The sequence below is a fragment of the Podarcis pityusensis genome (assembly GCF_964106645.2).
Source record: "Podarcis pityusensis genome assembly, chromosome: 1".
Lineage (NCBI taxonomy): Eukaryota > Metazoa > Chordata > Lepidosauria > Squamata > Lacertidae > Podarcis > Podarcis pityusensis.
In genome coordinates this window covers 12,762,027-12,775,891 of record NC_138028.1, presented here as the reverse complement: position 1 = coordinate 12,775,891, position 13,865 = coordinate 12,762,027, and the positions used below count along the sequence as shown (strand labels likewise).

At 43.8% G+C, this 13,865-nt stretch overlaps 1 protein-coding gene across 2 annotated transcripts in view; it reads left to right on the top strand.

Moving 5' to 3' along the window:
* LOC308470053 (nutritionally-regulated adipose and cardiac enriched protein homolog) overlaps window positions 1-12,206 on the top strand; it is a 38,879-nt gene extending 26,673 nt beyond the window's left edge. For both annotated transcript variants that reach the window (XM_080993292.1, XM_080993291.1), the window contains one exon: window positions 9,987-12,206. In XM_080993292.1, coding sequence (XP_080849418.1) covers window positions 9,987-10,189 — 203 coding nt within the window. In that variant the 3' untranslated portion in view covers window positions 10,190-12,206. The remainder of the gene's footprint in view (window positions 1-9,986) is intronic.
* Window positions 12,207-13,865: the final 1,659 nt, after the last annotated feature.

Genomic DNA, 13,865 nt, shown 5'->3' with positions numbered 1-13,865 from the left:
AGGATGCTTGTGTTACTGTGCTCCGTGAAGTGGGACTATTGTCCTTTGTTCTTTTTCTCTCTGCTGTCTGATGCTAGGGAGCCATGTTGCAGTGCTCCATGTGTGTTTATATGTAAATAAAGTAGATTAGCCAAAATGCTGAGTTGCTGAGGTCTGTCACACGCATGATGCGCAAACTCTGTGGATCCCTAAGTGTGCCCGTCGCTGTGATGTTCGGGCTGAAGAAAGCTTTTGAAGCTCCCAAACAATCGACCAGGAGGGAGGGAACCTGCCAGTCGGGCATGTGTCTCTGCCAGGGTCCTACTCGAGTGTAAGCTGAACTCCTGACACCTACAACAGTGGTCAAGGAGCTGGAAACCGTGCCATATGAGGAATGGTTGAGGGAGTTGGGTAGGTTTAGCCAGGAGAAGAGGAGACCAAGAGGAGATATGATGGTCAGCTTCTAGTATCTCAAGGGCTGTCACATGGAAGATGGAACAACAAGCTTGTTTTCTCCTTCTTCAGAGGGTAGGACTCGATCCAATGAATTCAAGTTGCAAGAAAGGAGATTCCTGCTAAACATCAGGAAGAACTTTCTGAGGGTAAGAGCTGTTCAACAGGGAAACAGACTCCCTTAGGAGGTGATGGACTCTCCATCCTTGGAGGTTTATAAGCAGAGGTTGGGTGGCCATCTGTCAGGGGTGGTTGAGATTCCTGCATTGCAGGGGGTTGGACTAGATGACCCTCGGGGTCCCTTCCAACTCTACAATTCTGTGATTCTACGAGAGTATCGAGACTAGTGGTATCCTCCCCAAAGGCTTCACAGAAAACTTAAATAAAATAGGAATGCAAATGAAAACATTGTAAATGCCATTAAATACCAAAATTAATACAAATTAAGATGAACGCTTATGACACACGCACAAGCATTTCATTAAAAGAAAGAGAAAGCCTTCCTAAATCAGCCTGTGAAAATTAAAACATGGTGAATGTTTACTCAGATGATAATTTTAAGCCCGCTTGTATTTTATGCCGCACCGAGTGCGCAACTAACTCTCTCTTTTTTCCAATTTGAAAGGACTGGATATAAAAGGCTCGTGTTACAGGCAGAAGCCATGGAATCTCATTTCTTTATAAGCTGCCAATGAGCATTAAATAATTTGCCAGAGCTGCCTAGCGTTCAGAAGTATTTAAGTGCTCACGTTTTTTTTGCTGAAAGGGGTTTTGTTTTTTAAAAGATGTCAGCGAGGGTATCCAAGTGCATGCATTAATTATGGTAATCCTGTTCTTGTTGTATATAATCAAATCCTTTCAACGCTCCATTAGATTTCATCATTGTTATTCAGTCTCCTTTCGGAGGGAGGTGTGTGTTGTTGCTATTTGAGCTAGGCGTGCCAAAGAGCTGTATTCGAGGGCAGGAGGCCAGAGGAACACATGCAGTGGGCAGAGACAGGCCTGGGAATTGCTGCCAAACAGCTGCAAAGAGGCAGAGCGAAGGCTGCTTTATAGCAAATCCTAGGCAAGCACAGGAGGTGTGGGGGGAGAGCCACATATCTATGTGCAGATCAATGCTCCTCCTCTCTCTCTATCCAGCTTCCTGTGTTGCCTTTATACTGTTCAAGGAGCAGGCCTCCTGGCTGCCTGAAAAGCTGAGGTGTAGGGATAGGTTGGGCTCCATGATCATTGCAGATGGTGACAGCAGCCCCGAAATTAAAAGACGCCTGCTTCTTGGGAGAAAAGCAATGACAAACATAGACAGCATCTTAAAAAGCAGAGATATCACCTTGCCAACAAAGGTCCGTATTGTTAAACCTATGGTTTTCCCAGTAGTGATGTATGGAAGTGAGAGCTGGACCATAAAGAAGGCTGATCACCGAAGAATTGATGCTTTTGGATTATGGTGCTGGAGGAGACTCTTGAGAGTCCCATGGACTGCAAGAAGATCAAACGCATCCATTCTGGAGGAAATCAGCCCTGAGTGCTCACTGGAAGGACAGATCGTGAAGCTGAGGCTCCAATACTTTGGCCACCTCATGAGAAGAGAAGACTCCCTGGAAAAGACCCTGATGTTGGGAAAGATGGAAGGCACAAGGAGAAGGGGATGACAGAGGACGAGATGGTTGGGCAGTGTTCTCAAAGCTACCAGCATGAGTTTGACCAAATTGCGGGAGGCAGTGGAAGACAGGAGTGCCTGGCGTGCTCTGGTCCATGGGGTCACGAAGAGTCGGACACGACTAAACGACTAAACAACAACAACAACAACAGGGATAGGTTGTTGTTGTTTTTTCAGTTATCCAAAATCCAATTATTATTTTATTTATTTATTTATTTATTTATTTATTACCAGCAACCAAACACAAACAGTGAACCCCCCCCAGGCGGCTGATACATTAGGTATACATAATCAATAATAACATATTCAAATCAACCATATGCACAATTTTATATACGTTAACACTCCTCCCTCCACAGGGTTTGTTTAACTTTTAACATTTTAATTGCCCCAAATTGTTCTAACCTACCCAAATAATTCAATTTCTCAAACCAATCCTCCTCTTTCTGACTGATCTTAAACCCTTTCATTCTGTGTATCTTCACAGTTAGATATTGTAAAATTATGATATTATTCAGTTTTTTCCTCCATTGGTTCACCCCTAGCTCTTCTGCATTTTTCCAGTTACTCGCTATAACCTGTCTGGCTGCAGTTACCATCAATTTTACCCATTTACATTCCTCTTTTGTTTTTAACTCGGTGCTACTCAGACTAATAAGAACCATTAATTTAGATATTCCCACCTTCCTACCCACAATTCCCAATATTTTCTATACCAGTCTGTTTCCAAAATTCATTAACTAATGGACAATCCCACCACATATGACTGTATGTTCCCATCACTCCACATTTCCTCCAACAATTCTTACTTCCAGATTTTGTAATATGATACAGTGGTACCTCGGGTTAAGTACTTAATTCGTTCCGGAGGTCCGTACTTAACCTGAAACTGTTCTTAACCTGAAGCACCACTTTAGCTAATGGGGCCTCCTGCTGCCGGAGCACGATTTCTGTTCTCATCCTGAAGCAAAGTTCTTAACCTGAAGCACTATTTCTGGGTTAGCGGAGTCTGTAACCTGAAGCGTATGTAACCTTAAGTGTATGTAACCCGAGGTACCACTGTATAACCTTACAGGTGTATAATACCATTTTTGTACCAAGGTGTAGGAATAGTTAAACCATGGAATTCACTACCACAAGAGGCAGAGATGGCCACCAACTGGGATGGCTTTAAAAGAATAGGCAAAATTCATGGAGGAGAGGGCTATGGATGGCTCCCAGACCTGATGGCTCGGCTCTGCCTCCACAGTAGGAGGCAGTAATGCTTCTGAATACCAGCTGCTAGAAATCGCAGGAGAGGAGAGTGCTCTTGTGCTCAGAGCCTGCTCATGGGTTTCCAACGGCCATCTGGTTGGCTTCCGTGAGAAAAGGATGCTACACTGGACAGGCCATTGGCTTGATCCATGAGGCTCTTCTTAGATTCTTATAATAATAATAATAATAATAATAATACATTTTTATTTATACCCTGCCCTTCCCAGTTCAGAAAACCGGGCTCAGGGCGGCTAACAACAAATTTAAAACACTTAACTGATGCAACAAAAAAACCAGCATAAAATACAGTATAAAACGTGAATAACAATAAATTCAGAATCCAAAAATCAATTTAGGGGGGAAATCCATCCAATAAACATTAGATGATCACCAGGGCTAGCTGGCTAAATGAGTCCTATTTGGGCCAGCAAGGAGACCAGGGGAGAATTAGCTGTGGGATCCCAGAGCGGGTAATCTTCATAAAAAGGGGAAGGGGAGGGAATCTGCCAATTCTGAATTCAATTCAGAATTCAGATTCATTTCTAAATTCAATTCAGAATTCAGATTCAATTCAGAATTCAATTCAGAATTCAGATTCAATTCAGAATTCAATTCAGAATTCAGATTCATTTCTGAATTCAATTCAGAATTCAGTTCAATTCTGAATCTGTCAATTTTGGCCTCTCTCAATTTCTCGTTTTTCCCTCGTTTCGGGTTTGTATTAATGTAAAACCAAAAGTACAAAGAGGAAAGAATAGAATCAAAGTTACAAAATAAAGGAACTGTAAGAGCTAAAATGGAACCCAACCCCCTGCAATGCAGGAATCTCAACTAAGGCATCTATGACAGATGGCCATCCAACCTCTGCTTAAAAACCTCCATGGAAGGAGAGTCCACAACCTCCAGAGGGAGTCCGTTCCTCTGTCGAACTGCTCCTACTGTCAGAAAGCTCTTCCTGGTATATAGCTGGAATCTCCTTTCTTGTGACTTGAAGCCATTCATTCAGGTTCTAGCCTCCAGAACAGCAAAAAAGCAAGCTTGCTCCATCTTTCATGTGAAAGCCCTTGAGATATTTGAAAATTGCTCTCATCTTATCCAGGCTAAACATACCCAGCTCTCTCAACCATTCATCCTAAGGAGCACTACAGAGGTTGTATTTTCCAAATAAATAAGAGAGCAGGTAATGTTGTAAAAGAATAAAACACATCACGGCAGCCAAATCTTTATTTGGTGGGATAAGAGTGTGGTATATCTGAATTCAAGACACAACAAATGAAATCCCACCAAAAGGCGTAGAAATGTTCAAGGTCTTCCTTACCTTATAAAACGCATTATTTGTGCATTATTTTCTCTGCAATAGCCAGAGTCAACACATTATTGTACCACAAAGAGATGTTTTAAGTCCCGTAGTGTCTTGGTTTCTTATTTTGCAGTCTTTATCATAAAATGCTCTACACATCAGTTTGTGACTGTAAAAAACAAAAGGCCTTGTGAAAATTCATCACCATTTTAATGCTAATTTTAAATGCTAAAATTAAACAGTGCTTTGGCCCTAATATACCGGTACATTATTGCATGCAGAAAAACTTGGAAAACCAATACAACCCAGGTGGTTAGGAAGGCCCAACAGAGACTCCATTTCCTCAGGGTCTTGCGAAAGAACAATGTCAAACAAAAATTGATGATCTCCTTCTACCAGGCCTTTCATACTGTACATATTGTTCATACAGGGTGGTACGCAGGTTTGACAGCCACGGACAGGAAGTCCCTACAGAGGGTGGTGAATACAGCACATGATACCATGGGCTGTCCTCAGAGTTCACTAGATAACATCGCAGGAGACCACTGCCTCAGGAGAGCAAGGAAAATTCTTAGGGACAACTCATACCCTGGCCAGCACTTCTTTAAGCTCCTACCTTTGGGCAGGAGATACAGAAGTATAGTCAGCCCCGCCAACAGGTTAAAGAAAAGTTTTTATCCAGAGAAGAAGATGTTGCTGAATCTTGGGCGCCAGAGATGGAGGGAGCTGTGGCCCTGCAGGAACATGAGCTTTTGGATTTGACAAATGAACTTGGAAAAAGCCAGATTTGGAAAGATAAGGTTTGGACTGGTTTGGAAATGGGGGGTTGGATAGACCCCCCTATGCAGGGATGTTTGGACTTTCCAAGTCTGGCAATGGGCCGTGAGATGTTTGGGGCTGTGGGGGCTCTTAATTTTGGAGGGATTCTGAAACATGTTTTTAAATACCACATGGAGTTTAGTCTGGACTTTGGAAAAGGGGCTGATTTGTTGAAAAGGGTCAAAAACATTACCAAGCTGGAGTTCCCACGAGTGAAAGGAGAATATGAAGAAGAGCTGCGGAAGGGACATGGAAGGGACTTAAGGGCCTCGGATATAAGGTTACCAGGTTAATGCGCTAGATCAATGGGATAAAGAGGACTGACAAAACCCGGGACCAGGAGGAAGGGACGCTGGATGAAGATTGGATTGTTTTTATTTCTTTCTTTTTATTACTAGGATTGTTTTATAAAATTGATGAATGTTAGAAAAATGTTGGAACGAAATTACTTGGCTCTAGCAAAAATGTCTAAAGAATTAGGTAAGAATATTATGGTTATGAGAAGTTGGTAAAACTAAGATTTAAGTTTTAAGTTTTAAGGTTTTCTATAAGATAAGATGAAAATAGATTAAGGTAATGTAATGACAGAATATTATGAAATATGGAAAGGATTTGCTGCGATAATTAATAACTAGGATACAAAAAAAGGGAGGAGGAGCAGGTCAAAGACAGAAGGTAATGAAAGTTGAGGATTTGAGAATGATGGATTTGTTTTTATCTGTTTGTGGTGTATTTTTGTTTTTTGAATCTACATTGTTTGATGTGGTTTGTTTTCTCTTTGTTTTCTCTTTTTTCTTTTTCCGCAGTGTTCTTTTCTGTAATTCTAAAAAATTTTCAATAAATATCATTTTTTTAAAAAAAAAATTATGCGTGGGCTGTTGGGCTGCTGAATGGGGGGGGGAAATAGTGGTGTACAGTGGATGCTCACGCTCGGGTTGCGAACGTGATCCGTGCGGGATGCTCGTTCGCAACCTGCAGTGTTCGCAACCCGCAGCGGCACATCTGCGCACGTGCGGGTTGCGATTTGGCACTTCTGCGCATGCACAAAGCACGATTTAGTGCTTCTGCGCATGCGCACCTGCCGAAACCTGGAAGTAACCCATTCCAGTACTTCCGGGTTTCAGCGGTCCGTAACCCAAAAAAAACGCAACCTGAAGCATCTGTAGCCCAAGGTATGACTGTAATTGACTTCTGCCAAGCACACAGAGCACGAACAAGACTGAGTATAGGGGGGGGGGTCGTTTAATTTCACTGCACACAGGTGGTGTAGTGACAATAGAGGTTTTTATTTTATTTTATTTTATTTTATTTTATTTTATTTATTTTATTTTATTTTATTTTATTTTATTTTATTTTATTTATTTATTTTATTTATTTTATTTATTTTATTTTATTTTATTTTATTTTATTTTATTTTATTTTATTTTATTTTATTTTATTTATTTGTCCCAGGTTCAGTCCTCAGCATCTCCAGGTAGGACATTTTCAGCTGTGTGCTTAGACTTCATAGAATCGTGGAATCACAGAACCGTAGAGTTGGAAGGGACCCAAGGGTCATCTAGTCCAACCCCCCCCCTGCATTGTAGGAATCGCAGCTAAAGCATCCATGACGGATAACCATCCAACCTCTGCTTAAAAACCTCCAAGGAAGGTGACTTCTTCACGCATTACACTGAACACAGATATTAGCTGTCTCTACACACGTACAGTTGTTGGTGTGAAAGGGTCTACCACTGAGGGACGTAACTCAATAGCAGAGCATCTGCCTCAGATGGAGAAGATCCCAGATTCCACCCCCAGCTTCTCCATGTGGGGCTGAGCACGCCCCTTCTTTCTGAAACACTGGAGAACTTCTGCCAATCGGTGCAGACGCTACTAAGATAGATGGGACAATGGTTTGACTGGGCATAAGACAACTTCCTGTGTGCCTATGTTCCCTCTGGAATGTGGTGTGGATTGGGGCCAGAGGAAGAGGTGAGTGGGCAGCATCAAGAGTCATGAGGAGCGTGGGATGTAACATCACAGAAAGCAGTCAAATACATTTCTTGTTTGCCCAGAGTGGACACACAGGGGGATGTTACTCCAGCCAGGAGGACCTCCTGTGACACCTGGTCTGGAGCTTCCTCCCCTGTGTGTCACCAGGTAGATGGGCATGACTCTGGGGTGTGACCATGAAAGGGCTGGTCACACAGCCATCTTCCCTTCTCTCTTGACCCTTCTTCTTCACTTTATCCCATCTTGATGCTTTTGCTGTCTGCTGGCTCTCAGCCAGCAGCACATGGGCTCAATCCCCATATGGGATGAACCATAGCTGTCAACTGTCCCTTATTTGGCAGGAAACTCCCTTATCCCAGCGCGATTTTCCTCTGCTGTCCCTTATTGATGATGTCCCTTAAATTTCCCGGGTTTCAAAGGAAGCAGCTCCTCTCCCTTTCTGCCTGCCGACCAGGGAAGAGGGAGGCTCCAACTGTGTTCCTTGGCTGCATTGCTCACCCAATAAGGAGTCTCAGAATGACTGGGGGTGGAGCTTGAATGCCTTGTGCCCGGCCTCGTTGCCTGGGGACTCGCCTTTGCTCAGCGCTTCCCAGCGGAGAGCTGACGGTGGTTTTTCTTGCTGCATCCCCTTTGCCGGGTTGCTGCGGTGTGGGAACCACTTCTTGAGGCTTCGTTTGGCTGCAGGCTGGGCTTTCTGCCTTTGGCTCGGAGGGGCTCAGAAGTTGAATATACCTGTGCTCGGAATCGGATGGATATGTCATCAACGGCCCACTCACCCTTGCCGGGGAAAAGGTCTCTTTGGAGCGGGGACACATGGTGGGGGGAAAGGAAAGGAGCTAGTTGAGTACAATGGCGGGCGGCGATCTCGTGGGAGGGTGGGTCTTTTGGATTTGTTTTGGAGGCTCCTTTGATTGACTATTATGGGGGGAAGGAAAGGAGCTGGTTGACAAAAATCCCTTATTTTGGCTGCTGATCCCTTATTTTCGAGGCTGCTGGTCTCTTATTTTCAAATCTGTAAGTTGACAGCTATGGATGAACCCACACTCTCTTATGTAACTACGAACGACTTATATTCAGCATCATACTGTGAACTGAACGTAAGTAAACTTCTCATTGCTTGTAAGAGAAGACTGTTGTGTCTTTATTCATTTTAAGAGAGAACAAAGGGGATTTACCAGGAACAAATCCAATCTGGACAAGCCAGGCTGGATTGCTTAACTCAAGAGATTCAAACGAATCTACCAACTAGCTTCCTGCAATATACAGGGGAATGTACTCTGCTACTGACTCAGCAGCGTGAGTGAGGAAGGATAATACTGTATTTAATCAATATATGCTCTCCTGATATCCACAACATTCCCACAAGGAGGCAGCGGCAGTATCCTCAGAGGGAGATCCTCTGAGAGCAGCATGCTTAATCGCCCCCCAAATAAAAAGAAATGGATATCATACCTTCCAACATTTCTGAGATGAAAATAGGGACAGTCTATTCTACATCAGGAAGCTTCTTCCGCGTTGGATCTCCCACACATCTACATTGGTCACCTTGAGTCAACTGCAACCTCTCAGCCTCCCCAACCTCACGGGGGGTGGGGAGTGGAATTAGAACACTTGGAGGGTCTGTGATATGACACCGAAAGTTAATATTTCTCCAGCAAAGTGTGTTCTCCATAACAGAGAGCACGTGTTGCGGTGGGGGCCTGAAGGCCACCCCACTGTTGTTGGGCAAATTGGCCACATGCTGTGATTGGGCAAGGAGTGTTGCTGGGGAGAATGTCATGTTGCTAAATGGTGGGAGGGATCAGAGGTCTTAAATACAGGGCTCGCAGCCTGGGGCCTTCTCTTGGGCTGCATGCACCGGATCACCTGCCCACCCTCCCTGAAAAGGGGGGGTTCGTTGTCCTCTGACCTTGCTATGCCTGTCATGGGGTCATCTGCCTTGGGGCAGAGGCCTGGTAGGAATTTTGTCCATTTGGCTGATTGGCTGTTGCCATTTGGTTTTTGCCTACTGTGTAGCAGATCATCACAACTTGTAAGGTTGCAGTTAGGCATTGGTTAAAATTGGTTGGTGGAGGGGTAAGTGCCTACCCCTCCAATGATGGTGCTGCATAGGGAATTCCGTTAAAGGAATCCAGGGGCTTGCCATCCCTTTCATCCTAGTCCCTGGCATTGGACTTGGGCTGTGCAAGCCCCAGGGGGCATGAGGGTGAGAGATGAGGGACTGATGCCCAGCTTCATTTCTCCCCAATATGGTTCTCCCTGACTGGCTTCTGCTGGAATCTGGAAGTCAGTTCTGTCCCTGGGGCAAGGACAGATAGTCGTAACCAATGCCTAAGCAACCACTCACGTGTGTGTATTTAAATAAAGTTGTGGCCAAATTCATGCCAAAAACCTTAAAGAAAAATTGTTATTGGGGTGGCTGGGGGACCTTGATGTGCAAAAGGGGAGGTGGGGTGTGTTTCAATATGACTGTGGAGGACCTAATTTTAAACTCACTTCTTTCTGTTCTCCCCCACTACATCCCAGCGCACAAGAGGCCTGCAAGCGTACTGCCTTTGTTCCTGGGGATTTTCCTTTGTGCGCTCCTGTTTTTGGCTTTAAGTCTCTACTACGGCAGCGTGAGGCGAGATTTCAAAGTCTTGGAAGAGTTTCACAGCCAGCTTGTTATCGTCGTCCTTCAGATCAGGCACGTTGCTGTGAAATGTTGGGCCTGGTTTATGAGGCTGTAGAAAGCCTCACACATGGAACCATGCAGGGCTGGGGACAATGGTTCGCTTCCTCTGGGATACCGTCCGAATGTGTCTGAGAGAGAAAAAGAGCCTCTTTATTTAAGAAAAAAAAAATTAAACGGAAAATGAAGCAGCTGTCTTCTTGCAAAATTACGACGCTACCCACGGTGGGCATTTTTCCTTTCTTATCGCCGTCATTTGGGTTCCGCATTTCTTTTCATAATGCCATTATCGTCTCCTAGCAATCTCAATTGCAATTAGAGGCCCATTGTGTAAGAGCCTTGAAGCATTGAGAATATTCTTTATTTCCAACCTGGGGATGTGTGGGAGCTGCAAACAGGATTTCAAAGTATTGCCAATCAAACGTTTTAAAATAATAATAATAATAAACCCATGAGCTAGACCATACAAAAGACTAGTCTTCAAAAATGACTTATTTTTAAATGATAAATGGTGGGTGTTGCTTACAGAGGAAAGTGTGGACAGACAGGGTGCATAACCTTATCAAAGCTTGCTTCCTTTGAAATTCCCCAGCAGTTTCTTCGGGGAGGAGCCTTTGAATTCAACTCAAATTTTGGCTTGGATGAAACTGAGAGTAGCTGTGCATATTTTACTCTCCCCCACTGGAACCAATGGGGTGTAAAAGTGTTTCGCTGGAGCTGAGTCAAGCCTCTTTGTGTCTGATGTATATTTTGAGGTGAGGGTTAAGCAATGTGGGTATTTGTGAGTGGTATGTATAAATATCACATTTTATCCATTGCACGGTTTGAAGCCTATTCTATATATGCCAGCTTATGGATAGCTGCTGCTAGCTTTCAAAAGATAGTTGACCAAGTGTCTAACCACACAATTAAAAATTACAGGAATGTTGCCGTCTCCACTATCATTGGTTCATGGTTTAATAAAATATTGTATATACTAATACAAATTGGTTATAAAAAGGTGTTTTTTTAAGACATTGATGCCATTTTCAGCTTACTGGAATCACACCAAGACTCTTTAAAAAATGAACACAATGCAAAAAAAATGCCTTCTGCATTGCAAAATTATGATTAAGAATGAATAAATGCTGGTAACAGTTACTAAATTGGCTTGTCACACATTGTGGTCCTGTCTGCACTATACATTCAAAGTCCCTGCCTCTGAAAGGTCTACAAAGAACTATATAAAAGATTAGTTTAACAATGTCAACAAAAGCAACTGTTTAAACAAGGCTGGCATGCAATCTTAGCAAAACATAAATAAAATCAGCAACTAAAAACAAACTATACACAATAATATTGTGTATGAACAATGGCATGGATAGGCTTGCTGGGGGGGGGTGTTTTTAGCAGATGTTGAAAACAATGCAGTGAAGACACCTGCCTGAAATCAATGGACACGGAGTTCCAAAGAGTAGGTACTGCTGGTGGAATGGGACTGGTGGGACTGGTGCAATGGAAGGCGAAGAGGCCAAGAGTAGCTGGGGCCAACCAATTCTAGGTTTGTCCCTATTCGCTGCCTCCCTGCTTAGTTATACAAGGGTAAAACAGACTGAGAAGGAGGAAGCTGACAGCCAGCATCACACACACACCCCAGATTAGCTATAAGAAGGGAGGTGTCAGGGACAGGAATGGTGGAAACCGCCTCCCCATCCTGACCCTTCCAGGGGGGAGGAGGAAGACAGTCTAGATTTACAACAGGGGTTTGAGGGAGGTCACAGCTCAGAGGCAGATGAAGGGTAAAGTTGGGAAACCATGGGAGAGCCAGAGCAACAGGTGGCCGACACATTGTCAGTAGAAAGCATTCCAAACCCTCCATCTCCCAGAACCCGGCGAGCCTTAAAAGTAGGAGAGCAAAGAGCTCAAAGACAGAGGGTCCTTAGCAGCACCCATAGAGGAGGTGATGACAACGAAGAATGAGGGATAGGAGAGATTGGAGGGGAGAAGAGATTCACTCAAGACAATGCCCTTATCCAAGATGCTGGGTTCTATAGCCTCTCTGTGTAAAGTTTGAAATAAAAAAGGACTGTAAGAAACTTTCCCTTGTCTTTATACTTTCCTGGGTAACCAGTCAGGAGTCGCTGACATCATCCCGACAGGAGGCAGGTATGGGTTGGCAGAGGGCAGAACGAAGCTGGTGGGCCACTGCCCTATTTGTCCTAATCGACCAGCCTCTGCTGAAAAGTCGGGATAGAAACTTTCTAAGATTATGCATGGCATTGAGAAAGTGGATAGTTAAAACTGTGGAACTCACATCCACAGGAGTTTTCCAAAGCAACTACTCTATTCTGAACTTAAAAATAGAAAGCGTAATACTGGTGATCAACAAAAGAGGTTTAAAGACTGTCTCAAGGCAATTTTTAAAAAATGTAGTATAAACACCAACAATTGGGAAACACTTGCCTGCGAGCGCTCCAGTTGGAGAACAGCCTTATCAAAGGTGTCATGGGCTTTGAAGACACTCGAACTCTGGATGCAAGGAAGAAACTTGCTAAGAGGAAGGCACGCTTGGCAAATCCACACTGTGATCAACTCCTGCCTGGAAACCAATGTCCTCACTGTGGAAGGACGTGTGGATCCAGAATTGACCTCCACAGTCACTTATGGACTCATTGTTAAAATCGTGTTTATGGAAGACAATCTTACTCGGCTACGAGTGATTGCCAAAGAAGAAGAATGGATTGGCTGAGAGCAGGATGAGGCCGGTGGGCCACTGCCCTATTTGCCCTAATGGACCAGCCTCTGCTGAAAAGTCAGGTTAGAAACTTTCTAGAATTATGTGTGGTATTGAGAAAGTGGATAGTTAAAACTGTGGAACTCACAGCCACAGGAGTCAGTGATGAGCTTTAAAAGAGATTTTGGCAAATTCATGGAGGACAAGGCTATTGATGACCACTAGCCACAATGGCAACGCTTTGGCTCCACAGTCAGCGGCAGGAATTAAACCACAGGATGGGAGAGAACTTGAATCCAGCTTGCTGGTTTCCCACCAGTATCTGCATTGCAGGGTGTTGGACCAGATGATCCCTTCCAACTGTACAGTCTTATAACTCTATTATCTGGTTGGCCACTATGAGAACAGGAAGGAAGGAAGGAAGGAATCTTTATTTGCGTCAGCCATCGGCCATAGCAATAAAACAACAATACGATATACAAAGAATACAAATAAAAAGTCAATTATATAAAATACATTTTAGGGTTTTGAATCAGTAGTCAAATAGTGGATCTTATTCTGATTGCCCCAGCTCATCTTGATCTGCCAAAAGGATGGACACTGTGGCAGTGGTTGGGCGACCCGGAATGGACAATAAAAGAGGGGTGATAATCTCATTCCTCAAGCCTTTATAAAGAGGGCAAGCCAGAAGGGCATGCGCCACCAATTAGATACTGCCATCTCCACAGGGGCATAAGTGTTTTTTGTGTGGAATCTGTTGGAATCGCCCCTTGAGTACAGCTGAGGGCAATACATTCAATCTTGCAAGAGTAAAAGCACGTCTATGTTTTAGAATTGCTAGGTTATGCAGATAGGGTGCCAGAGAGCCAAAATGGGAAGGTGGAAAATAGTTGTACCGTGGGCAAAATTTCCTTATTGTGGCCAAGTTGTTCTGATGCTCAGTATCATTTAGGCACTGACAAATTAAGACTGTTTGCTTTACTAAAACCCAATGTGAGTAGCTGTTGTGGTGATAAACTGC